Raw genomic sequence first — 27,455 nt, 5'->3', positions numbered from 1 at the left:
TCCCCGCAAAGCCTCATGTAAGTTATGGGGCAGATGAGGCTGGAGGAGCAATGGGTGGCTTGAGAGGCGGAGCCAGAGGATCAGGGCGGGCCCGAGGGATGGGAACAGAGAGACATGACCGTTAAACTGGCTAGCCTGTGCTTTCTCAGAGACGTACAGAGGGTCAATGAATCAATGACCCTGGACACAGCAGGGCCCCACCTCTCCTCCAGTGTCTTGAAACCTCCAGTAACTGTGAGCTAAATAAACCTTTCCTTCCCTCCTTTTGAGTGTCGGGTATTTGTCCCAGCAATGAGAGAAGAGTAACTAATACAGGTGGAGAGCAGGAGAGGTCGTGGGTCTGGACGTGTTAGACCTGTGAACCATGGTGAAAGCACTGAGAAAGTGTGCTAACAATTTTGTGTTAGCAAGGGCAACTGCGTGGTGGTGATCTTCCACCCCTGGGGCTGTTGAAGCAGATGCTCCTGAGCAGTGGGAAAGGGAAGGTGGTCCAGGGGGAAGAGTGGCTGCTGCCCAAGGGCTGCTCCCTTCGGAACCCTCCTCTTCATGTAAGAAGATACCTTTCAACTTATATCCAGAATATAGAAAGATCTCAAAAGAGAAGACCTCCAAGTTTAAAGATCCAGTACAAAAACAGGCATCTGAAAGGAGCAGACACTTCTCAGGTGAAGTACAAACAGCAGCTAATTATATGAAAACAGCTCAACATCGCTTCATTCAAGAAATGCAAACTAAAATAATGCTGAGAGTCCACCTCACTCCAGAAAGAATGGCTGTCATCAAGAAATCAACCAAAACACATGCCAGAGAGATTGGGGGTAAGAACAAATACTTTTTCATTCTTAGTAGAGAATAAACTTTGCTCTGAGAAAGATGCACGAGACACAAATGGATTTGTGTGTTTCATGGACCACAAGATCTGCGAGTGGGTTGCAACTTGGTGAGCATCAAACTCATGCATCTCTTCACTGGGAATGCTGTCCTGGACTCTGCCAGTGCTTCCTGTCACTTCTCCTCTCTGACCCTCAGCATCCCTAGCCAGAGGTTACATGATGGTGACCTTGGGAAGCAGAGGCCAGCTGGTCTCCAAAGCTGCCTTCCATGGCCAGTCATGCTCTGCCTGGGGCACTGAGCCTACAGAGAAACAGAGAGGGACCATGACTCATGCGACCCTGCCAGCATGGCCACTTATGACCTGGCTGGAAAGACAGGCTCTCTGAGGGAAAAAGAGAGTGACATTATAGATGACATATACATTATGCCAAAATATCATTCTGGTGCTAACAGTAGCTCACAATTATGGGGTGCTACTTAACTGTGTAAAAATCAGATGTAGGCACAACCTGACACATTGCAGGAAGCCACCACTATCCCATGGCCTTGTGAGGGGACAGTAGTGGGAAGTTCAAAGGGCCCAGTGCTCTGCTCCCTGGGACTCTTGGTCCTTCTTGTCCCCTTAGCCCATGGGCCCTGGTCTCTCTGGTCTCATGGCTCCTGGACTCAGAAATCAAACCTGCCTCAGAGGTGGGAGGCCCTTGTTGCTTCCAGACTTCTGGTCTCCCTCCAGCCTCCCATGGCATTTGTTGGGGGAGAGACAAGCTTTAGAGAAAGGAGGAGCTCAGCCAGAAACCCAGCACAGGCTCAGGCAAGAGGCCACCCTAGGGTCTCCGCACCTGGTCGCAGGTTGCCTCCCAAAGGGGTAGGCAGCTGGGTGGGGAGATGGTGGGGGATGCCTGAGCTGGTATGGAGGAGGTGCTCAACCAGAACTAGTCCGCTTCTAGGAAAGGGGTTTGTTGCTTTAAATAAAAAGCCATGTACAGCTGCCACAGGACCACTTCTCCTGAAGACCACCCCTGAGGTGCAGAGCCTCCAGGGCTTGGTCCCCTTGGTGTTTTCCATGGAGTGTGGTAGGCTCCTGCTTGCCTGGGAAGGTGCTTCATGAGAGGCCCAGGCTCTGACTTGCACCTGTAACAGGCTTCTCTGCCTGCCCTTTGCCCTTGCAATTTTGTGTTAGCAAGGGCAACTGCGTGGTGGTGATCTTCCACCCCTGGGGCTGTTGAAGCAGATGCTCCTGAGCAGTGGGAAAGGGAAGGTGGTCCAGGGGGAAGAGTGGCTGCTGCCCAAGGGCTGCTCCCTTCGGAACCCTCCTCTTCATGTAAGAAGATACCTTTCAACTTATATCCAGAATATAGAAAGATCTCAAAAGAGAAGACCTCCAAGTTTAAAGATCCAGTACAAAAACAGGCATCTGAAAGGAGCAGACACTTCTCAGGTGAAGTACAAACAGCAGCTAATTATATGAAAACAGCTCAACATCGCTTCATTCAAGAAATGCAAACTAAAATAATGCTGAGAGTCCACCTCACTCCAGAAAGAATGGCTGTCATCAAGAAATCAACCAAAACACATGCCAGAGAGATTGGGGGTAAGAACAAATACTTTTTCATTCTTAGTAGAGAATAAACTAAAATGAGATGTTCTGTTTGACCCCTTTATTCCTCTTCTTGGTATCTTCCTGAAAGAGTCAAAAGCTTCGTTCCACAGAAATATATACACACCTATGTTTATAGCAGCACAATTTGTAATAGCTAAATCTTGGAAATAGCTCAAACGCCCAGGAACAGATGAAAGAATAAAGAACATGGGTTTTTATATACAATTGAGTAGTACGTTGCCATAAAGAAGGAAAAACAGGAGACATTTTTAGGTAAATGGATGTACCCTGAGAACATAATTTTAAGTGGACTAAATCAGACACATGCACATGTTTACATGTCGAGTTGTCTCTCTAGTGTGAGAAGCCACAAGGGTAAATAAGGACCAGAATGGTTGACAGATGCTGGAAAGTAGGGAGAAAATGTTCAAATGGGAGGGGGAACAAGCGGAAGGAAGAGGAATGGGAAGGAAAGGAAAAGGAAAAACAAGAGAATAGAAACAAAGATCAGAAACAGCTTTTGTGAATGGGGAGGCGGGGAAAGGGTTGGAGGGAAGGGATTGGGAAAAAAGAAAGAATCAAGATACATTATATACAGGTTCAAATTCCTCACGATGAACACAACCATTACCTATGTCAAAAGTGTGCTGATACAATTAATTAACGAAAGGAGACCCTTCTGAACAGTGTCTTGTGAACCTGCGTGCCCAGCGCTGCCGTGTCCTTTCTGTTCCAGGGCTAGCACCCATTTCCCACCTACCTAGGCTGGGTTTCAAACAACAGCCAGGCTCTCTCCCCTTCCTTTATCCTGGGATCCCCTGAACAAGAAGTTCCCAAGCCCTGTTATCTTGGGATTGTTGCTGCAAGCTGCCATGGGGAAAGGACAAGGTCACAAAATAATGAAAAGGAGAAAACCATGAAGTGGGGACAGTCACAGAGTCCTCAAGAGGGGTATTTCCTGTGAGCTGAAATGCTGGGAAGATGCTGAGGTCTCCTCATCCTCATAGTTACCCAGCCAGAGAGACCGCCCCTGCTTTGTTGTGAATGGGGAGGCAGAGAGGGAAGCCTCCCCATTCATTCTGTCTCTCTCATTCTGTCTGTCTGTGCATCCATCCATCCATCCATCTGTCTGGGCTGGCCCAAATCTTATCTTTCAAGATTTGCTTTAAGAGCCACCCTGTCTGAGAACTGCCCCTGCCATCTGATTCAATGCTTTTCCTAAATACTTATTGCCCTCATTGTGCTTGTTTTGAAGACCAGACAGCACCCTGTGGTGAGAAGCAGACTGTCTGCCCTGTCACTCACAGTCCTTTGCATTTCTGCCACTCTCCCTGCTGTGCTGGAGCAGACATTGCTAACATGTCGTGACACTCTTCTTTGATGATCCCAGCCCCAGCCTCTGCATTTTCCTCAGGCTGGCCCTGCAGGACCCAACTGCTCCTAGGGTCTCCCAGCAGATGTGCAGCCCTGCTCTCAGTCTCCTATGCTTCCAGCTGTTGGACTGACAGCAGGAGCATGAATCCTTGTGGCCTGCCCCAGGGATGCACATCTGTTCTTCCCAGGGGTGAAGAAGACTTGAGAATCCCCCAAAAGAAGGGTTGCTGGGTAAAGCAGACACCAAAGCTGGAATGTCACTTTCATGTGGATAAAGCCCGAGGCAGATGTCCCACCTGGTTTCCAGATGCTACGTGACTGATACAGGGCTGGTTTATGGCACCCTGCTAGAATGGAGTGCTGAGACTGGGTTAACAGCACATGACAGGGTGTCCTCCGCTGCCCTAGGGGACTCAGTCGAGAGCATGACCCTGTTCATGGGTGGGAAGACAGAGGTGGCCCTGCAAAGCTGGCTTCTCATGGGACCCCAGCCCTGGAAAATGTCTTGATACAACCAAATGACGAACAGCCTTCTTGCTAGAGTCCAGGGGACTGTCCCAGGCTGGGTTTGAAGACTTGAGGCTAACAAAGAGTGAGGTGATGTTTACATCACAAACCCAACCAGAGAGACTGGGAATACAGCAGGCAGATGAGGGGCAGCTTTTGTGCCTTTTGTCCCAAGCCTCACACAGTGGGAATGCCAAGCACAAGAAAGCAGGGCTGCATGGAGTCCTCAGAAGTGGGTCAGTATAAGGCCACATGTGTCCCAGCTGCTGCGTTACAGAATTAGTGTGAGACACAGAAGCACAGAAGCTGGGGGCCGAGGCAAGTACGCGTCCGTAGTGGAATCATCCCTCATCCCTTCTACACTAAAGTCAGATCAGCAATAATGTCATTCTCATTCCTCTGAGGCTATGTTATATGCACAGGGGCCAATCAGAGAAGGCTCTGCCATGACAAACCATCCTCAAGAGATGCTTTGCCCCTTGGCACCACGTCCTTTATTTGCCCAGCAGCCCACATCCTGCTTCCCACAGGTTAACTCAAACTCTCCAGGATTAAAATTAAGCCCACTTGCAGGGAGCACTTGGAAGTCTTCGAGGTTCACTTAGAAGGAAGTTGGAAATTATATCAGTAATGTCATTGCCTTGGCAGCTGGGCACTGTCCAGGTTATTCATACTACAATCAATCAAACACACCCAAATTGTTCCCGCAGATTAGCCACTGACTGTTAACCAAGTTCCTTACTTCCTTCATATTGATTTACGACAGCAGTAGAAATATATCACCCTGGAAGACACTCCTTCTTTTAGCTGGGAACTTATAAATGGCAAGGGATTTCTCACTGTTGAGAGGAACCCAGCACAATGGGGATCTCCAGGATCAACCTTCACATATGTCTTTTATGGGGTCAAGTTTTCCTTACAGGTATTATATCTAATGACTGAATTCATTAATTGTAATCCTTCAAGTCCAGATCCTGCCAAATCTGATCTCATTGTTCCTCCATGCTGGAGTTTTGCATTTAGGATTTTGTATCAGGTGGTTCTTTGCTGGTGATTGTAAATATCTGCAAATGTTTAGAAGGAATGCTTAGCTTTTGTTTTGTCTCTGGGTGAGAAAGGCAAGGTTGTAGTTAGAACGAGCCAATTGCGTCAATGTTGTCAGGCAGTCGTTCGGTGAAGGAAATGATGTGCTGGGCTTAGAAAAGCCCCTGACGTTCAGGAAGGGAGTGTGCGCTACTAAGAGGCCCATGAATTAAGTGTAGGGCTTGTATGCTTTGAAAATGGGCAGAAAAGATTCTCCTCTGAATGCTCCCACATGCACCTTCTCTCTGCAGGTGCTTTTATAAAGACCAATATTTGTCAAGCAAAGCAGGTCAAGTATTTGCACAGACAGAATCATTATGATACCAAGTCTGCGTCTGTCACTCACCGCTTAGGCTAGGGACTCAAAGTCCAGTCACTCAAGCAAGGCTCTGGGTTCTCATGTGGTAGACCTGAAAGAACCAACAGATCGCGGTTCTTGAATCTCAGGCTCTTTTCATCTTTTCAGGCTATGTGAGAGAATAGTGGCTCCATGGCTGGCCAATGGCAGAGTGAAAGATGTCACTGAAGCCAGCAGTGGTGCCATGGTCTCTCCTGACTACCACCATACAGGCACCATGTCTTTCTGAGTCTCACGGAGAGACTCTCTCTGGTCTACTGGATCTCTCCTGGTCTCTTCTCTCTTTACCTGTCTCTATCTCTGCCTGTCTCTATCTCTTGGTCCTTCTGTCTGTTTCTTTGTCTCTCCCTCTGTCTCCCTCTGCCTCCATCTCCACCTCTGTTTCTGTCTCTCTGGGTCACCTTCTCTCTCTTTCTCTGTTGGGCTGTTTCTCTCATCTGTCTGACACCCACCCTCTCCTTACCCCACCTCTATTTTTCCTTCTTTGTTTCTTCTCTCCCCTTCTTGTCTTCTTTCCTTTTTCTCATTTGTGCCCCCATATCTTTCTTTGGTGCTATTTTGCTAGATTCCTAAATTTCAGGAGACAAGAGGGGAATCATCTAAGCTGTGGATAACTCCTAGAATTATGGCTCATCCCTGGACTTGGTAAGGGAGGCTCTAAAGATAAATGTTCACTTGGGAGAGACAGCTTTTACGGAAGCAACACCCCTAAACCCAGGCCTCGGACTCTGGTATGAGTGGCTCTGTGCAGGGAGGTGTGTGACAGCTGGCTGAGGATGCTGCTGTTCCTTCCTGTAGGAGAGCCTCGGGGTCCCAGCATGGGGCAGCCTGGGGCCTGGGCTGACCTTCTGCTGGCGTCTCCTTTAGAGGGCATGTGGAAGGGAAGGTGGGACCTCAGCCTCAGCTTTTGACAGAACACACTGCAGTGGCTCTGACTAGTAACACGGGAGTCATGTCTGTCTTGGAGGTCAAAAGGCTGCAGCGCTCTGGGCTGGAGGGAGTTGCCACAGTATCACGATGCTATATGTGTGCATGTGCACTTGTATCTGCAGTTCTGTGTTAGGATCCCACCCTACGCTGGGTGCCTCTTTGCTCTAACTGAAATCTATTTATAACTGCAAAGACAGATGCGGCTGCCTCCACATTTCAGGTGAGGAAACAGGCTCAGAAAGGTGGCTTGTCGAGGTTAACAGCTGGAAGGCTACTGGGGTGGGACCTGAACCTGCATGTGGGCAGCGCTTGTGGCCAGCTAGCCATTCCTGCCCTTGTAGGGACCAGAAGAGAAGGACTGGGGCATTCAGCTCAGCATGGGGCCTGGCTCAGGGGGTGTTCTTCTGGGTTCTCTCTGCACAAACTCAGAAAGACAGGGTGCCCAGGTAGTGGTGGGCAGGAGAGGCCACGGCACCACTGCTGGGTTCAGTGACATCCTTGACTCTGCCATGGGCCAGCCATGGAGCTGCTGCAAGCCTCAGTTTACTCATTTGCAAGTGTGATTATGTTTGCTGCCCTTCCCCAGGTGGTGAAGGGATGAAATTACCCAGGCAGTGGCTGGCAAACGGAGCCTCAGAACGGACAGTGTTCCTATTCCAGGCATTTTCCTAATGTTTTATCCAAATGTAACTTCCTAAACGTGATGTGGATCTTGGATAGGCTCCTGGAAAAGGAGAAAGTGGAGAAATCCAAATAAAGTCTAGCTTATTTAGCAGGAGCATACTAGCACTGGTGTGGCAGCTGTGAGAAATTAAAAAAAAAAAAAAAAAAAGATGGCGATATTAGGGAAAATTGGGTAGGGGTATGTGGGAACTCGCTCTAGTAACTTTGCTACCCTTCTTTAAATCCAAAATTAGTCCAGAAGTTTTTTCTTTTTTAACTTCACTTCCGTTGGGCCCATTTCTTTAAGGTCAATGCTTTACAAAATGAGAAACTAATAATTGCTTATAAACTCATTTCTGGCAGATTGCTAATCTTCTCACTCTTTCCACAATTTAACTGGGTTTGTGGCCATCATTCATGCCCTGAAAAGGAGAAAAATTATTGGAGGGACTTTGAAGCCTTGTGAGGATATTTTTAATGTGTCTGGCATTGTCCTCTCTCCAGAGGACATTTCTGAGTCAAATAACGGGCCACACAGACGTCTCACTGCTCTTTGGCACAGCGCTTCTTTTTTAACTAGCCTGTACTGTGCACACACAGCGCTGGGCATTGCGGCACTCACCTGCTGCAGCTGCTGCCTGCCGTAGAAAGAGGAACATGCCTGAGGCTTCACCTTGGGCGCCCGTCCAAGCGCTCGGCCGGCCGGCCATCCTAACCCCAGGGCCCTACCCGCTGTCTTCTGCGGCTTTGTGTGTCCCCACACCCTGCCTGGCAACACCCTTGTGTTTTTCTGTTCCCCACATGCTGTCACTGTTTTCTCATTCCTGGATTTATGGGTTCTTCCTGTTTGCTGGGACAGCTCGCAGCTCACTGTTTGCTAATACGGGGGACTTGTGCTTCCAGCCTTCCCCGCGACGATAGCGCCCCCTCTGGCCAGGCCACTTCACTCTTGATGGGCCAGCTATCTGCCAGTCTCCACAGCCTTCATCTTTCGGGACAAATCGACCCATTCTGTTTAAATTCCACGGACATTGTCTCACTTGGAAATCTCTCCCTGACATACGTGCAACACACTTAGGACACAGCCAGCATATACTCAGAGAGAGAAGCAATCACATGTACATTATACACTTACATACAATTAGGCACACACACGAACATAGACACAGGTACACATAGAAAGGCATGATACACATACACACAGGATACATAGACATGAAAAAGATGCACACACAGACATGTGCATATAGGCACACGTGGAGATACTTGCACATGCACACACACTCATTAAAACATATTTTGCACATGTAGAGCAGCATACAGAGACACATGCATACATACATGTTTACACACAATTACAGACACACAGAGATAGAGATAGTTACAAGCATCTACATATGTATAGACATTTAAATACAAAGATGCACATATCTATACAGTCACACAGATGCACACATGCACACGCACACGCACACGCACGCACACACACCCCCCCCCCATGTGTGGTTCTATAGCTGCTGCTCACCCTCCCCAGAAGCTAGCCTAGCACTTGCCTCTTGCGCAAGGCTGTCTGGGGATGTTTCTAGGATCCGGCTGTGCATGGCCCAGGAACCATCCCTCGCTCACGTTGTGTTCGTCTGCGCACCTTGCACCACCTCCAATGTCTGACTCGCACCTCTGTGATGAGCAGCCTAGAGGCTCCTGTGCCGGGCTTTGTACGACAGGAAAGAGATGTACCAGAGCCGCCCCAGCCGCATGCTACCCAGCTGACCCTGAGAAGCACTGCTGTTTCCTTGTATATGCTTTTGGCGGCCTAAACACTATCAGGAAAGCATTAAGACACGCTCATCATTGAGAACGCTTGTCTCAGTAAAGCTCTGGTTCCGAGATCCCTTGGGACACCAGAGTCCTCACGTGCTCAAGGCTCCTGCATATGGTGGCAGTAGTTGCTTGTGACTTACACCCAGTCTCCCTGCGTTATTGCTTCAGAACAGTTTCTTTTTAGACAAATTATAATGGAATTTCATTGTTTTAAGAGGGCTTTTCAGGAGGCAGCAGGGCAGACGAATAGCACGCCTTCTAGGGATGCATGTGATTGATCTCAGATATGAGCTGTTGATCAATGCACAGTTGCTGTGTCTCTGCTTTGGAGCTGGCTATGTCACTTCACAGGTGGGTTTCTTGCCAGGATTCCTGTGAGTGAAACACAAACCGATCTAATTTTTCTCTTATTCCTTCACAGGTATGGGATCAAATTTCTTCGTAACTAGTAAGTATCTTGAAAATAATTTCCTGTATTAGTTTATTTAATTTCTCACTCTCTACAGTTATTAATGACTTAAGAATAAATAAATGTTGTTGAGCTTTAATGAATGGTATGAGGGCTGCCTAAAGCATGATTTGTGTCCCTTCTACAATTGCAAAGGCAATGGAAACTTCTTCCATCTATAGCATAAACGGGCCATGTGGTAATACAGTTTTATTTTATTTTAGATTTTTATTTTGCCTCTGCCTCAAATTTTAGTGCACACCAGAATAAGAGTACTGGTTTGAACACCGTTCTTTAGGATTCACCTCCCTCCCTCCACAAAGCCTGACTGGGAGGCCTGAGCTGGGGCTCAGAAGCCTGCAATTCAACAGAGCCACACGTAAGGACATTCTGCCCACGTACTCTGGAAAGTCTTCCTGATTGACACAGTTTTGAGGGAGACTACAATGTTCTCGACGAACAGAAGCCCCTGCCAATAATCTCCAAAGAAAGTAACAGAGGATATTTTAAATTATGCCTATTTTTCCAGACTGTCTGAAATTATTGAGCCCTTTGTCTACAACTAATGTATCTGCTATTGCAAATGTTCACTTTTAGCAAGAATATTTAAGTACGTAAACCAATGATTTCGCTACAGCGCCCCCTGGCGGGATTACGAGGGGAAGCCGGAAGTCAGTGTCTCTGACCTGGAGATCATTTCTAAATATCTTTCCTAAGACAAATTTGTTTTCTATCTAGGTCAAGAAACCACATACCCTCCAGCCGCCGGTAAGGCCTGTTTTCCCATCTACTCTTCTTTACAAGGTCTTGATTATTGCTTGGACAATCAGTTGTGCTGCTGCTTTTGGCTCGTGGAAGCCCAGTGCAACCTGAGCCACAGAATCCATGCTTGTGTTTAAAATTCAGGGTTGGAGTGGGATGAGAGACATGGATCCCAAGCCCTGGGGCACGTCCCACATGTCCCTCAGCCAATCTGATTTGTTGTTGTCTTTTCTTATTCTCTTTGCCTCTCAGCCATTTGGTTTGTTGAAATGAGCTTCACCATAAATGCCAGAAGAGATGGTTGAAAATAGCCAGGGATATTTCCTCTTCCTCCTCCTCCTCCTCCTCCTCCTCCTCCTCCTCCTCCTCTTCTTTTCTCCTCTTTCTTCCTCTTTTTCTTCCTCTTCTTCCTCCTCTTCTACCTCTTCCTCCTCCTCTTCCTCTTCCTCTTCTTCTTCTTCTGATGTACAGTAAGGACAATTGTCTTAAAGGCCTGGTACAAAATAAGTACTTGTCTAGTGCGTATGATAAGTGCTAGTTTCATGAAATCTTCCCAAGGACACTTTGAGGTAAGTATCACTATGTCCATTTGGCGGATGGAAAAATTAGAGCGTAGTTACGTAATTGGTTGGTACTTCTCTGTGTAAAGTCACATGTGTGGTAAGTGGGAGGGTAGAGATTTGAATCTAGTACTGGTTCTCCTGACTCTGGCTCTTAATACATGGGCTCATCTATGCCCTGCTTTCTCCACTGAGTGTGTGTAGACCTCCAGACCCAAGATTAACATGTTATGATCCCCCAAGACAACTAACTTTGCCATTTGGCTCCTGAATCTGTTGGGGCCGATCATCTACTTTCTAGAATATGCCTTGAGAGATGCAGATGTAGCCTGGGAGGGACTTGAGAAGTAGCTTTTAGACCAATTGCCTAGCAAAAATTTGAATTCTGGAGGGACATTCATGAGAGTGATCAGAAGGGGGGAGCAAGGAGTTAGCAGGCCTCAAGTACACGTTGAGCACGTCCTGGACAGGGTCCAGTTGGTCTTTCCTTCCTCTTTGCTGGTCTCATCCACACCCTACTCTCACCTCAAACTGATGACAATCGCCTGCCTATCTTACATCCCATTCCAATCCGTCACTTTCTGGCCAAACATTTCTCATAACCTCAAACTAACCTTTGGAAAACCATGCGCAGGAGCTGGCTCCTATAGTCAGGACTTGGGGGTGGGTCTTTCAGAGCCCGCTCTCTGTTTTCTTGACTAATCAGTGCAAGTTTTCATTGTGGGTGACTTAGTGGCATCACGCCAAGCAGGAGCATGGTGCCTTCCGGCTCCTTCACTATGGTCACCTTCATATGCTTAATCTTGATGGGAGCAGAGAGGATGTTGAGGTGTTTTGAGTGGGGTGTTTGGGGCTTTCTGGGGAGACAAATGACCAGAAGAGGCAAAGCAAGCATTGCATGAATGTGGTTGGATCAGTAACAGGGAATGTGCCACAGAGGGCAGTAGAGGCAGAGGGATGAACTTGGAGGCCCTGAGGAGGGTGGCCTCAAGAGAATGAAGGTGTGGCCTGGTGAAATGGCAGCATGTATAGGAAAAGAAAGCAGGTCCTTGGTGATAAGTTGGAGGCACAGGGAAAGAGGAGGAATCAAATGTAATGCCCAACTTTCCAGCAAAGTCAGTGTGGAGCATAATGGCATCAGCCATCTGGGTGCAGAAAAAAGGCTGGGAAGTTTAGGAGGGCAGGATGCGACATCCCAGAGGCCACTGAAATGTTGGCCTAGAACTCAGGGCGGGGACTGTGAGAGCTGAGTTAGGACCAGAGAGCTGGCTTTGGTGTCCTCTGGGAAGTTCTCAGAGTACAGGAACTTGTCCAGGTGGGGAAGACGGTGAGAGGAGGGGAAAGAAGTCCTATTTCACAGGGAAGAATCAGTGAAGGGAGGGAATGGGTGCTCAGGTGAGAGAGAGCAGCATGCAGCAGCATAAGCCAGCGGGAGGGAGCGCATCGGGCCCCCAGCTCTCTGCTGTGTCGATGCAGGTTTGCCTCTGAGGCTGGTGAATGGACGTGACCGGTGCCAGGGCCGAGTGGAGGTCCTCTACCAAGGCTACTGGGGCACCGTGTGTGACGACAGCTGGGACACCCAGGATGCAGATGTCGTCTGTCGGCAGCTCGGCTGTGGCCACGCTGTGTCAGCCCCCGGTGGGGCTCACTTTGGTCAGGGGTCGGGGAACATTCTCTTGGGTGCGGTGTACTGCTCCGGATGGGAGTCCTACCTGTCGAGCTGCGGCCATGATGGCTGGTACAACCACGACTGTGGCCACAGGGAAGACGCCGGAGTCGTGTGCTCAGGTAGTGCCGCTCTCACCTCTAGGAGCCGTGCATGCTCTGAAGCAACCTCACGGTGCGCGGCTGTGTGTGAGTGTGTGCATGCTGACGCACTCTGCTGTGCGTCATGACTGAATTGGTGCTGGAGGACTGGTATCACAGCCCCTTTTCACAGATACAGATGTTGAAGCTCAGAGAAGTGAGGGGGTGCCTGTTGTCCAAAGCTGAGGGTGGTGGGGCCAGGTTCCACTTTCGGTCCCCTCTGAGCTTGTTGATGTCTCCAATCAATACCATGAGCAGTGCCATGACCTTCCCTGACCCAAGTGACAGTGTTTCCTCTTTACAAGGGGTCGGGGGCTGTGGTGGCAACAGCTGGTCCTTACCACCTAAATTTATACTAAGATGTAATTGGGGAGTAGCCAACCTGTGCTCCTTTGTGGAGATTACATGACAAGCAAAAGATACTGACACTGTCATGGAAAGGACAGTTTCTCCCTGACCTGCCCAGTAAATCTCACAGTTGCATTTTTTTGTTTCTATGGTGCTGATACATTTTCAAACAGCAAAAGTTTCTTTAATCCACAAAGAAACTTCCCAGCATGTCGATGCATTGCGTGTGCTCCAAGGAGGAGTTTCTACTTAAACTGTTCACCGGCATCTGCTGTCCTGGACTCCGCGGTGCTGCCATATGCAGGATGTGGCTGTGATAATCCAACCCGCACCTGAGAATGGGCATTCCAAGATGGCATGGCTCTCCAAGTGGCTATTGCCAGTGGGTTTATTTTGGCATTCCCAAGTGCATCTCTGAAAACTACCTTTCTTTCTGGTTGGGAGGCCCTTCTCAAGAATATCCCAGTGAAGGGAAATATTTGTTATGTGAGGGTGTTTGAGCAATAGGAATGGCTAGGTATCATTTGAAGTCGACTAGTGGGGCCAGGATGGGGCTGTTCATGAACTAGGAGATATTTTGGATGGAGACTGGATGCGAAGGATGTGGAACATGATGGTACAGGGAAAAGATGTTCATGGGTGAGAGTGAGAAGGGTGTTTGGTTGCATCAGAAACAAATCATAGCCTTTTGGTAATGGAGGGGGCCTTCAGTTTATGGCCACTCAGGCCTTCTTCTAAAGAAGCAGAGGACTTCCTCTCCTCAGCAGTCAATGACCCCTTCCTTTCTCCACTCTGCAGATTCTTTGGCTTTCTTTGACTCAACCACCGAGCCTGCTCCACAAGGTAAGATCCATTGTGTGGAATTCCTGTGGGCTGACTGGCCCGCACACCTGTGCGGGTTCATCTCTAATCCTGAAGAGGTACAAGAAGAGGCTGTAGGAGGCGAGTGCTCAACGCTGAAGAAGGGAGCTTCTGAGTCCATTCTTAGGCTGACAAGGTGTCTCTTCTGTGGATCATAGACCTAAGTTTGTACTTGCTGTTTTATATTTTGTCTGGTTTACTTTGCATGTTCCACAATAAATATGTGCAGAGACTACCACACTGTGTGGTGCAGAGCCCATCTCTGAAGCAGCTAATAACAATTCTAAATGAGCCTCTCTGTGTCAGCCACAATTCCAAGTACTGTATATCCATAGACTCAACTCTTCCTTAGGAAAAAGTTTAGGGGAGAGGTGATGGGTATGTTGTGAATGCTTAGTGCGAGGCCAGATGCCCTTTCAATCAGAAGACATGGCTTGAATGCAGCCTTCTTCATCACTTATTTTTCTGTGGATGGAGGGGAGTCAGTCAGAATAGGGGGCCTCCAGGAGCCTGTGTGCTTTGGGATAGAGACCAGTAGAATCAGTTCTCTAGTCCAGAGTTCCAGTTCCTTTATTTCCACAGGTCTGTGGTGACCCCACTCATTCTGGCCCAGTAACCAGGAACCTTGGAGGAGAGGGTTCCAATGTCAATAGGTATTTACGGTCGTAGGAGAAGGAGGGATATAGGATGTGGGTGTGGGCTCAGCAGAGAAGCAATAAGAAACAATGCAGTGAGCTGGGAAAATAGCTAGCTTGGAAGGTGCAGAAGCACTGAAGCAGGGAAAGCTCTAGAATTCATGCTGGACTCAGCTTTGTTCTGACTGGAGGGTGGAGGTTCCAGGTCTTCAATCTCATGGCTTAGGTTGGATGTGGGTTGTTAGCTGCATTCTAAAGTAAAAACTGTGGCCTGACCCAGGCATGGCTGTAACTTCCAGAAAATTAGCCTCATGTACTGAGATGCTGACATGGAGGTGGGGTGCAGGAGGGAGCTTCATGAAAAATGAAGGCATTGGTGGTGCCGTCTGCCAGCATCTACCCAGGGGGCACACACAGAGCATCAGTTCGAGACCTATAAATACACTCTGGGCTCCCTGCGAGTCCAGATGGGCCCAACCTTATTTCTCTTTCCCACACCTTCTCGGTCCTACTCCACACTCATACTGGGGCTCTTGATGTGAGAAGTCCCTGCTCGTCTAAGTCCATTCTAGAACATTGTCATTTTCTTGGCACATCCTATTGGGCATATTACTTGGCTTCTCTCCGGCACTCCCACTGGAGAAACTCTTGCTTGAGCATTTGCAGTTAGAAGATGTCTCCTTTTGGACTAAATAGCTAGACACTGTTCAACTTGATAACTCTTCCAACTTTAGGAAAAAAAATCTTCATGCTCAACTTGGTATTTTCATGTTCAAGGCTGAGAGTTGATGTTGGTCCTCTCAGAGCTGTTGAAGGCAATGTCCATGTAGGCCAGACATTGTTGAGTCTCATTTTTAGAAAGGTGCTTGTATGCTTCTCGGCCAGGACTGCATCCAGAAGATGAGGAGGCTCTGCCAGGTGAAGGGAGGAGCAAGGATGATTGTGGTGCTCCCACTGCCAGGAAGCTGATTATTCTGTCGTCAATACCCTGCTGCTTTTAGCCTTTAGCCTCAGGATACCAAGGGTAGGCAATGATATCACCTATACCTACCAACACAGGGCCCAGGAAGCAGAAGCACAGCAGCCAACACTGACCAAAGATCATCCTAAGCTAAGAGAGATGCAATGGCCTGGCAAGTCTCTACTCTAGTTATCCTGTGAGTGAGACCCCAACTTGAATCTTGCGCACACCCAGGAAGCATGTGACCTTAGCCACTGTGAAATTGTTACCCTAAAGCAGAAAGTCACTTATTTCTGTCCTTTTCCATTGAAGGTTAGTCCTGCTCTATTCTATTCTTTCTTGTTGCAACTTGTAGACACATGGTCTCCACACACCACATCTTTGTTGATAGGTAAGCATCCTCTCAAACATGCCTGTGGCTCCCTCGCACTTCTAGATAAAAGATGGCCTTGGAAATCCAAGAATGAGGGTGGAGGTGTCTGCCTAAACCATGGGCGAGTACAAAGCAGTCTTGAAAGGCCAAGATTTTGGTCCGATATTGGATGGGAGGTGAATTTGCACTGCAGGCTACTGCTCAGGGAAGATGCTCATGCAGGGAATCAGGACAACCCTGGAGGGTTCATCAGTTTGACCTAGAGCTGCACTGAGGCAGGGATGACAGATACTTGAGTCCTGCTCTGATAGGAAGGCTTATGTTCCCATTCCTTGCTTAAAGAGCCCTGCCTGACTCAGAGGGTTCCTCAGGCAGAGGCTGAGGTCCCATTGTTGCTGCCAGTGGCATTGTGTTGACTGGGCTCTTTAGAAAGAGCATCAAAAGCTTTGAGCTACTGTAGTGTTGGTAGGGTTCCAGTCCCAACCTAGGACCTGCACCATGAAAGAAGAGTGAGAATTGTGGGAAAAAGAAAAGTCTATGCTAATATTTAACTGGTTTGATCACTATGGTACCTGAGTTATTAAGAGGCACTTTATTATGAGGTTATCAGGAATGTGGTCCAGCAGACATAGCAGGGGTTGTATATGGTGTCCTTAATGCAGGCAGCCATGCAATACTCAGGTCCTCAGCCTTGTTCTGTGGGAGACAGACAGGCGCTATGGCCACAAGTGAGGAACTTCATCCTCTGAAGAAGAGTTCTGACATGGGCTTGCAGTGTGGTTCATGAGAGCAGATGGCATCTTCTGCCTCTCAGGCATCTGGCCCAGCTCATCCTTCCCTCCTGGATGCTCTGTCCAACACCAGGTGATGAATTCCTGCCTTAGCTTCACTTATGTGCACAGGTGTGTGCTGGTGCTTTCTGAATTGTAGAAGTGGAGATGACTCTGCTTACTTCTACTGCTCCTGCAAACACCCTGCCCCTGCGAGAAGTTCTCAGAGAAGACATGGAGAGAGATGTAGGCAGGACATAGGTGTTTCTGGGGCTTTTGTTACCACTAGTCTTGGTTCTGCCATAGCTCCAACTATGTGACCTTGGGAAATGATTTTGAACATGGGGTTTTGGGTCAGCAGAAGGTAGGACTTGGAAATTGAGAGTGACAAAGAAGTTTTCATAATTATAAATGTAAATAATTGCTCAATACATGGTTGACCCTGTTCCTTTTAACCATTTCCTTCCTGGAATTGGACTGTGGCAGGGCTTTCAGATGTGCTAGGGCATTCAGAGACCAGCTGTTTGCAGAGCAACATTTGCTAATTCAGAACAAAACACCCAGACTGAAGAGACAGAGAGGCCCTGTCTCATCTTCATCCAGGCCTTTTTAAAAATTTTTATCTTTGTATTTTTTAGGGAAGGGTCTACAGGTTCTCATTAGTAGATCTGACTCATAGTGATCTGCCTGTTTATAGCCTCCCAAGAGTGGGATTACAGGCACATGCCACCACGTCCAGTCTCAATTGCCATCTCAGCACGCTGCAGGGACAGGGCCAGCATGGCAGGCTGGAGGATCAAATGCCCAGCTCCTGAGCCTGCTTGCAGACACTTTAATCTGATGAGCTATTTGGCCGGCCCTTGGGCCTTTGTTTATGGCCAGCTCAGAACAGCAGCAATGGGAAGATACCAAAGGGGAATGGGAATGATTATGTGTCCTGCCTGGTACAGGAATTTTGTTTTTCTACTTTTTAAAAAGTCTAATTATAGCCATCCTTTCTTGTTTCCATTTGCACACCTATGGCCTACCACCACCCCAACAACTACCTCAATAGGTAAAAATCCTCTCAGACATGGCTGGGGCTCCCTCTCACTTCTGGATAAAGGTGGCCTTGGAAATCCAAGAATGAGGGTGAAGGGCATCTGCCTAAACCATGTCTCTGTGGGCAGAGCGAGTATAAAGCTGAGCATCAGAGGACCAGGTTTTGGTCTGCTATTGAGTGGAAGGTGATTTGGTCTCAAAGGTGACAAGATCCACTGCTCAAGGAAGATGCTCATTCAGGGAATCAGGACAGCCCCGGAAATAATCCGCAATTCTACCTAGACCTACACTGAGGCAGGAATGGCAAATACGTGAGCCCTGCTCTTTCCAGAAGAGCTGCATTGCCTGCCCTTTCTAAAAATGCCCTGTCTTTCTCAGATTGTTCCTCAGGCAAAGGCTGCGGTCCTATTGTTGCTGCTAGTGGCGCTGTGTTCTCTGGGCCCTTCAGACAGGCTATCCATGTTTTGAGCCACTGCAGTACTGGTGGGGTTTCCAGGCCCAGCCTAGGACCTGTGCCAAGCCAGAGTAAGAATCATGGGAGGAGGAAAGGTCAGTGCGGACATTTCTCTGGTGTTCTCACTCTGGTCCCTGTGACATGTCATCCTGAGTGCACTGCAGGTGAGGCACAGTGACCAGGCTGGAGTCCTGTGCTGTGCCTTTCATGCAGACTGTCATGCAGTGTCCAGGCCCCTGCTCAGCCCTGAGGGGTGAGAGATAGGGGCTATGGCACAACCCAGAGCCTGCATGCCCTGAAGAGGAGCTCTGGTGTGGGCTTGCGGCATGGTTCATGAGAGCAGATGGCATCTTCCTTCTCTCAGGCATCTGTCCCAGCTCATCCTTCCCTCTTGGCTGCTCTGTCTAACACCAGGTGATGAATTCCTGCCTTAGCGTCACTTATGTGCACAGGTGTGTGCCTGTGTAGATACAAGCACAGGTGTGTGCTGGTGCCTCCTGAGTGGTAGAAGTAGAGATGACTGTCCTTCCTTCTACGCTTCCACAAACACCCTGCCTCTGTGGGTCTCAGCAGTTCTCAGAAGAGACATAGAGAGTGATTGAGCAAGTCACGTGTGTTTCTGCAGTTTTTGTTATCACTAGTCTTGGTTCTGTCATGGAGTCCTCGCTGTTGCTTTGTCTCCAACTATGTGAGCTTGGGCAATGACTTTGGACATGGGGTTTTAGGTCAGCAGAAGGTAGGACAGAGCCTGAGAAACTAGAGGAGAAAATGCCAGCATCAAGAGACTGGCCCAGCCCCATCACCTCCAGGGCCTCTGTGCTATGCATGGACTCATGGTCACAACTGCCCCGAGTCTAGGAAGGGAGGGACCACTTACTTTTCCTTGGGCCTTTAAGCTGCACAAGAGACTTGGACATTGGGAAACGATCTTGCCCTTGATATTCTTCACAGAAGCAGCTTGCAATGTGAAACTTGTGTCATTTCTAGGGACTGATCCTGGGTTCGGGCTGAGGCTGGTGAATGGAGGAGACCGCTGTCAGGGTCGTGTGGAGATCTGGTACCAGGGGTCCTGGGGCACCGTGTGTGATGACGGCTGGGACACCAGAGATGCCAACGTGGTGTGCAGGCAGCTGGGCTGTGGCCGGGCTGTGCATGCTCTGGGAAATGCCCAGTTTGGTCAAGGTTCTGGGCCTATTGTTCTGGACGACGTGGACTGCTCAGGTCATGAATACTACCTGTGGCACTGTGCCCACAATGGGTGGCTTACCCACAACTGTGGGCACGGAGAGGACGCTGCAGTCATCTGTTCAGGTGAGGTCACACCACACCCTGAACTTACCTCCTAAAAGGGCTTCCACCAGGACATCTGGCACTGCTCTCAGAACCTCACTTCAGCAGTGGTCTTCCCTTGGCTCACCGGGGTTGTGATGTTATGACTGGTCACCAGCACACTCAGGCCCCCATGTCACTTCTCCTTCATATGTGGTGAACGTAGCTTCCCACAGCAGCTCAGCTGGCCGCCCAGTGGCTGACCTGGTAGTGAGAGAAGCAACAAGCTAGGAATGACCTGCCACATGCATGGCTCCAACAGTGGTTTGGAGGTTGCTGGCTCTACTGTGCAGAGTCTACAGATCTGCCTATCAGAGGCAGGCATCGTAGGAGTGCTACATTGCTTTGGGACCAGATAAGCTAGTGGGAGCTTCTCGTCTCTGTAGCTTCCAAGGCTTCTTTAGAGACATAGCCCCTTGGGGATGTGGTTCACGCATTCCTCCTCTCCTTGATGCTGTGGCCATCTGGGGACTCCTGCAGGTGATCACGCAGAGAGGCTTCACTTGCTCTCACCCAGGGAAGTAGGTGTGCATGGGAAGGAGTGGGCATGACAGAAAGGCAGTGAGAGGTTGGCAGTGGGACAGCTGTGCCCAAGCACTCCGGAGGATCCCAGCAGGAGGAATCTGTGGACTCAAATAGGATATCAGCGTTATCAGTGTGAGGGCAGATTGCTGTGTGTCCACCAGCTAGTGCCTAGCATAAGTTATACCTGCTTTCCCATGTGCTTGCAAGGGCAGCCGAGGCATGGCCTTGATTTCTTACCTGGGTAAGAGAGGACTGAGCTGGAGGAAACTTTGGTGTGGGCCACCCATGTGGGGACCAGACAGAGCTCCCTGAGACGTGAGAAATGGAGTGTGGATTCAACCAGCATGTAGCCAGAGGCATACGCAGAGCACCTGCTCCTTGTGGTGACACTGCAGTCCTCTTGTCCCTGTGTGCTTTGTGTCTAACCTGCATTCTCTTTCCCACAGATCCCTCTTCATCCTCCCCCATACCAGGTGAGTTGTAGCGTGTGCATTTTGGGTGTCCCCAGTCTTCTGCTTGTCTTCTAAAGCCTACTTTTAATTCTGTCAGTGCCATGGGACATGTTATCCTCCCACTTTGTTGGTGTGACACCAGGAGAGTGTTTCTTGCTTGGAGCTGGCCTTCACAGCCACCTTCCTCTGATTCACTCATCTGAGTTTTCATTTAAAGTGAACCCACTAGTACTTCTTGGAATTCAAGAAATCTGCTCACTATTTAATAAACGTTGGTCCTTTCCTTTTCAGCTGCTCTGACCACTCTGATATTTGGGTATATTGTATAATTGGGTATAACTTGTGCTGAAAGTAAGTACAGGGGAGAGTCCTCAGTGCCTCAGGCTTAGAAAGCCCCTTGGACTGTGCAGGGCCAGTTGTTGTGCTGTCCGGACACAAGTGCTGCCATGGAGGTTAAGGGGGACAAAGACGGATTCATATTCATAAATGGAAATGCTTTCTGCATCCCTGGCCCATCCCTGCTCTCTTTAATCCCTTGTGCCCTGGAAGCAGAGTGTGGGCCATCCTTTGCATTGTGCTAGGGCACCAAGTGGCCCGCAGTGTGTAGACAGATGTTTGCTAATAGAGAACAAAGCATCCCATAGTGAAGAGATCTTCCTCCAGACCTTTGTTTATAAGCAGCTCACAGCAGCAGCCTTGCAAAGATACTGAAGGGTCAGTGAGAGCTGTTATGTGTTCTGCCTGGGCAGGAATTTTATGTTCCTATGTTTTTTCTTTGAGTTAATTTTGGACATTCCTTCTTGTTTCCATTTGCAGATGTATGGCCTACCACCACCACCCCAATTACCCCAATAGGTAAGAATTCTCTCAGACATGGCTGGGCTTACCTCTTACTTCTGGATAAGGATGACCTTGGAAATCCAAGAATGAGAGTGAGGGGGCAACTGCCTAAACCATGTTTCTGTGGGCTGGATGAGTACAAACCTGAATGTCAGGGGGCCAGATTGTAGTCTGATACTGGGCAGAAGGTGATTTTTTTCTCAGATGCAACCAGATCCACTGCTCAGGGAAGATGCTCATGAAGGGAGTCAGGACAGCCCTGGAAAGAATCAGCAATCCAGCTAGACCTGCACTGAGGCAGCGATGGCAGATTCTGGAGCCCTGCCCTTCCCGGAAGAGTTGCATTGCCTGCCTTTGCTGAAAGAGCCCTGTCTGCCTGAAATTGTTCCTCAGGCTAAGGCTGAGGTCCCTTTGTTGCTGCCAGTGGCACTGTGTTCTCTGGGCCCTTTAGAAGGGGCATCACTTGTTTTGAGTCTCTGTGTTATTGGTGGGGTTTCCAGTCCCAACCTGGGATCTGTGCCACGGCAGAGGGGGAGAATCATGGGAGAAGGAAAAATCAGTGCTGGCTGCTGTCTGGTGCTGTCCATCATGTGCATGCATATTTACTTCAGAGATAAGTTATCATGGTTGTGGTGCAGGTGAACCTCAGTGACAAGGCTGGGGTCCTTTACTGTGCCCTTCATGCAGACTGCCACGCAGTGTGCAGACCTCAGCCCTGCCTGGAGGGATGAGAGATAGGAGCTGTGGCTACAGCCCAGAGCCTGCATGCCCTGAAGAAGAGTTCTGACATGGGCTTGCGGTACAGTTTGTGAGAGCAGATGGCATCGTCCTTCTCTCGGGCATCTGTCCCAGCTCATGCTTCCCTCCTGGCTGCTCTGTCCAACACCAGGTGATGAACTCCTGCTTTAGCTTCACTTATGTGCACAGGTGTGCTTGTGTGGATGCAAGCACAGGTGTGTGCTGGTGCTTTCTGAATTGTAGAAGTAGAGATGGCTCTGTTTCCTTCTACTGCTCCTGCAAACACCCTGCCTCTGCGGGTCTCAGCAGTTCCCAGAGAAGACACAGATAGAGTATGGGCAGGACACAGGTGCTTCTGGGGCTTTTTTTATCACCAGTCTTGGTTCTGTCATGGAGCCCTCCCATAGTTGCTTTGTCTCCAACTATGTGAGCTTGGGCAATGACTTTGGACATGAGGTCTTGGATCAGCAGAAGGTAGGACAGAGCCTGAGAACCTAGAGGAGAAATGCCGGCATCAAGAGACTGGCCCAGCCCCATCACCTCCAGGGCCTCTGTGCTATGCATGGACTCATGGTCACAACTGCCCCGAGTCTAGGAAGGGAGGGACCACTTACTTTTCCTTGGGCCTTTAAGCTGCATGAGAGACTTAGACATTGGGAAACAGTCTTGCCCTTGATGTTCTTCACAGAAGCAACTCAGAATGTGAAACTTGTGTCATTCCTAGGGACTGATCCTGGGTTCGGCCTGAGGCTGGTGAATGGAGGAGACCGCTGCCAAGGTCGCCTGGAGGTCCTATACCAAGGGACCTGGGGCACCGTGTGTGATGATGGCTGGGACACCAGAGATGCCAATGTGGTGTGCAGGCAGCTGGGCTGTGGCTGGGCTGTGCATGCCCTGGGAAATGCCTGGTTTGGCCAAGGTTCTGGGCCCATTGTTCTGGATGATGTGGGCTGCTCAGGTCATGAATACTACCTGTGGCAATGTCCCCACAACGGGTGGCTTTCCCACAACTGTGGGCATGGAGAGGACGCTGGCATCATCTGCTCAGGTGAGGTCACGCCACACCCTGAACTTACTCCCTAAATGATTTCCACCAGGACACCTGGCTCTGCACCCAGAACCTCACTCTCCCAGTGGTCTTCCCTGGGCTCATGGGGGTTGTGATGTTATCAGATTAAGCGCCAACCCCCTCAGGCCCCCATGTTGCTTCTCCTTCACGTGTAGTGAGTGTGGCTTCCTGATGGGAGCTCAGCCTGCTGCCCAAGGGCTGACCTTGTAGTGAGAAGCGGCAGGCTCAGCAATGGCCTGCGACACATATGGCTCCCACAGTGGCTTGGAGGTTGCTGGGCTCTACTGCGCAGAGTCTACAGATCTGCTGATCAGAGGCAGGCATCGTAGGAGTCCTACATTGCTTTGGGATCAGATGAGCTAGTGGGAACGTCCCATCTCTTTAGCTTCCAAGGCTTCTTTAGAGGCATAGCCCTTCGTGGAGGTGAGTCACAAGCTCCCTCTGCTAGATGCTGTGGCCATCTCGGGACTCCTGCAGGTGGTCACGCAGAGAGGCTTCATTTGCTCTCACCCAGGGAAGAAGGAGTACGAGGGAAGGAGTGGGTGTGACAGAAAGGCAGCGAGAGGTTGGCAGTGACGCAGCTCTGGCGAGCACTCTGGAGCATCCCAGCAGCAGGGATCTGTGGCACTTGAATAGGGCATTGGTGTTATCAGTTGAGGGCAGATTGCTGTGTGTCCACCAGCTGAGCACGTAGGATAGATCGTACCTGCTTTCCTGTGTGCCTGTAAGGGCAGCCAAGGCTTTGCCTTGATTTCTTACCTGGCTAAGAGAGGGACTGAGCTGGAGGAACTTTGGTGTGGGCCACCAGTGTGGGGACAGACAGAGCTCCTTGAGACGTGAAGAAATGGAGGGTAGATTCAGCCAGCGTGCAGCCAGAAGCATGTACAGAGCACCAGCTCCTTGTGAGATACAGCAGGCCTCTTCTCCCTTGTGTGCTTTATGTTTGACCTTTCTTCTCTTTCCCACAGTTTCCACTCCATCCTATCCTATACCAGGTGAGTTGTAGTGTGTGCATTTTGAGCATCCCCAATCCTCTGCTTGTCTTCTAACGCCTACTCTTAGTCTTGGCAATGTCATAGGACATGTTATTCTCCCTCTTTGTTGGTGTGACCACAGGAGTGTTGTTCTTGCTTGGAATGGGACTTCACAGTCACCCTCCCCTGATTCGCTCATTTGAGTTTTCATGGATTTCTTTTAACATGAATTCACTAGTATCTGTGAAATTCAACCTATCTGGCCAATATTAAATAAGCGTTGGGCCTTTCCTATTCAGTGGCTCTGACAGCTCTCATATTTGGGTATATTCTCTAAACTCTGCTGAACATAAGTACAGGAGAGAGTCCTCAGTGCCTCAGGCTTAGAAAGCCCCTTGGATTGTGCAGGCCCATTTGTTGCCCTGTCTAGATAGAGGGGCAGCCATGGCGGTTGAGGGGGACAAAGAGGTATACGTATTCATAAACAGAAATACTTGTTTGATGCCTGGCCTTTCCCTGCTCTCTCTAATCCCTTGTGCCCTGGAATCAGAGTGTGGCCAATGCTTTCTGATGTGCACGAGTGCCTGGTGGCCAGCAGTGTGTAGACAGATGCTGGCTACACAGAACACCACACCCCATACTGAGCAGATCTTCCTCCAGACCTTTTATATGGCCAGCTCACAGCAGAAGCCTTGCAAAGATACTGAAGGGGCAGTGGGAAGTTGTGTGTCTTGACTGGGGCAGGAATTTTGGGGTCCTGTGCTTTTCCTTTGAGTCTGATTTTGGCCATTCTTTCTTATTTCCATTTGCAGATGTATGGCCCACCACCCCTGCTGCAATTACCCCAACAGGTAAGAAGTCTCTCACACATACCTGGGGTTCCCTATTACTTGTCGGTAAACATGGCCTTGGAAATCCTAGAATGAGAGTGAAGAGCGCCTGCCTACACCATGTCTGTGGCCTGGGCGAGTACAAAGCTGAGTGTGAGAGCACCAGTCTCATCTTCGGTAGAAGGTTTGTTTTTTTTTTTTTTTTTTTTTTTGTCAGAGAGCAACAGATGCACTGCTCAGGGAAGATGCTCATGAAGGGAATCAATCAGCGTGAGCAACTCCAGAAAGAATCAGCAATTCTGCCGAGACCTGTTCTGAGGCAGAGATGGCAGATACTTGAGCCCTGCTCTTCTTAGAAGAGTTGCATTGCCTGCCCTTCCTAAAAGCGCCCTGTCTGTCTGTCTCAGATTTTTCTGTAGGCAAATGCTGAGGTCTTATTGTTCCTGCAAGTGGCACTGTGTTCCCTGGGCCCTTTATTTATTTATTTATTTATTTATTTATTTATTTATTTTTAATAGTATTATTATTATTTTATCGAGGAACAAATATCAATGGCTTTATTTTATATACCTCGTTTTTATACTTTTCTGCTGGATGGTTAAGACCAAGATAAAGCAAGACCTGTATAACAAGAAATGTAACTTTTGTATCTGATAAGGTCAGTCAAGTCCCCCCAGGATTTATCCTGTAACCTTGTACTGCACTTTGCAGATCCTTTGTCAGTGTCAGCCGTGTGGATGAGTCACGGCCATTGCTTGACCAATTTGCCCTCTGTGAAAGCCTGAGAGAAAGTTTTCTCTCCATGTGACTCTCTTTAGGCACACTCTACATCATTGATCACATTCCTCTGTGGCTCTGCAATCTCCTTGATCAGAAAATTTGGGGCACAACTGAGATACATGATGTTATAGTACGAGTTCTCCTATGTCCTGAGTTTTTACTGACTTTGAAAGGCTAGGGCCAAAATGTTGGCGGACCTTGCAGCCCTTGCTTTTCTCCAATTTTTGATCTACAAACTTAGGTTGTTAAACCTCCAAAAGAGAAGCTTATTATTACCGTGCAACATATGCAGTTCGGTTTACCCTATCTGTCTAAATATCGAACCTCTTAGGCATAACGTGGAATAGGTATCTTCCATCAGATATTGATGTGTTGAAATTTAAGTCCTTACCGAATATGAAGAAAAAAAATTTAAAAATAGGAATAAATACATATTTTTACACAGAAATTTAGGAATCTAACCATATGCAGCCTTGTAGCAGGACAGTCCTGTGACTTTTTTTCTTTTTCTTGTGTCTTATTTTTTTGTTTATTACCCATTTAAAAAAAGAAAAACAAAAAACAAAAAAAACCTCTCTTACTTGTGAGACAGTATGGTAATAATTGGTATGTCATGACAAGAAGTATGTATTTAGAAGACCAGAATGACAGGTATTCCCAGTGTGTTCCTTCTATTACACATTGCTATCTTCAGTGCAGTTGCTTGGTTCACAGGTATCAGCATATATAGTTAGTCAGGGTGAGAATCCTACCAATTAGCTGCTAGTTTCAAAAACTTGCTGATGTTTCTCAGAATCATTGCCTTGCCCCTCTTGTGTGTATAAATGTATGGCTTTGTCCCTATCCTGTTTCCCAGCTTTTCTCCTTACCTTCTCATTGTCTAGTCCTCAAGTTCTCGCTTTCCTTTTAGTTGTATTATACCTTTCTATTTGTATTTCTTCTTTTGATTTCTTATACTAGAGAGACTATACGCTATTTACACATGTGGGTCTGGTTTATTTCACTTGTGAGTATATCTTCAAGTGGCATCCACTTAAATATAAATGCTTCAAGTTTTTTTTTTTGTTTTTTTTTTTTTTTTTTTTTTTTGGTGGAACCAGGAATTGGACTCAGACCCTTGCGCTTGCCACGGAAGCACTTATTCTACTAAGCCATCTCCCCAGCTCCATTTTTTAAAGTTTATCATTCTTTATAGCTCAGTAATACTCCACTGTGTAAAAATAACACATCTTTTTCAACCATTCCTCATGTGACAGGCATCTTGGTTGTTTCTAAGATTTGGCTATCGCAAATTGTGCTGCTATGAACATGGGAACACAAATATTGCTATGATATGATGTTTTCAGTTCCTCCAGGATCCCTGGGCCCTTTAGAAAGATTAAAGTCCTTTTGAGCTTTTGTTTTGAGCCACTGTGGTACTGGTGGGGTTTCCAGGCCCAGCCTAGGACTTGTGCCAAGCCAGAACAGGAGAATCATGGGAAAAAGAAAGGTCAGTGCAGACATTTCTCTGGTGTTCTTGCTCTGGTCCCTGAGTCCTCACCTCAGTGAAATGTTAGCCTGAGCGTGCTACGGGTGAAGCACAGTGACCGGGCTGGAGTCCTGTACTGTGCCCTTCAAGAAGACTGCCATGCAGCGTGCAGGCCCCAGCCCTGCCCTGAGGGGTAGAGATAGGAGCTATGGCACAGTCCAGAGCCTGCACGTCCTGAAGAGGAGTTCTGATGTGGGCTTG

The 27,455-nt window shown here is 48.5% G+C and overlaps 1 protein-coding gene across 1 annotated transcript in view; it reads left to right on the top strand.

The window, feature by feature from the left end:
* Nucleotides 1-5,174: 5,174 nt before the first annotated feature.
* Nucleotides 5,175-27,455, top strand: part of Dmbt1 (deleted in malignant brain tumors 1) — a 44,140-nt gene continuing 21,859 nt past the window's right edge. Inside the window, exons 1-12 of the mRNA XM_023709054.1 lie at nt 5,175-5,237; nt 9,592-9,618; nt 10,357-10,386; nt 11,332-11,460; nt 12,408-12,728; nt 13,893-13,937; nt 19,177-19,500; nt 20,490-20,516; nt 21,312-21,350; nt 22,798-23,121; nt 24,111-24,137; nt 24,929-25,130. Of these exons, the coding sequence (XP_023564822.1) occupies nt 5,177-5,237; nt 9,592-9,618; nt 10,357-10,386; nt 11,332-11,460; nt 12,408-12,728; nt 13,893-13,937; nt 19,177-19,500; nt 20,490-20,516; nt 21,312-21,350; nt 22,798-23,121; nt 24,111-24,137; nt 24,929-25,130 (1,556 nt within the window). The 5' untranslated portion in view covers nt 5,175-5,176. The remainder of the gene's footprint in view (nt 5,238-9,591; nt 9,619-10,356; nt 10,387-11,331; nt 11,461-12,407; nt 12,729-13,892; nt 13,938-19,176; nt 19,501-20,489; nt 20,517-21,311; nt 21,351-22,797; nt 23,122-24,110; nt 24,138-24,928; nt 25,131-27,455) is intronic.

This window comes from Octodon degus, unplaced genomic scaffold, assembly GCF_000260255.1.
Source record: "Octodon degus isolate 3935 unplaced genomic scaffold, OctDeg1.0 scaffold00010, whole genome shotgun sequence".
Taxonomy (NCBI): domain Eukaryota; kingdom Metazoa; phylum Chordata; class Mammalia; order Rodentia; family Octodontidae; genus Octodon; species Octodon degus.
The sequence above is the reverse complement of the archived record's forward strand: the minus strand, read 5'-3'. Positions and strand labels throughout refer to the sequence as shown.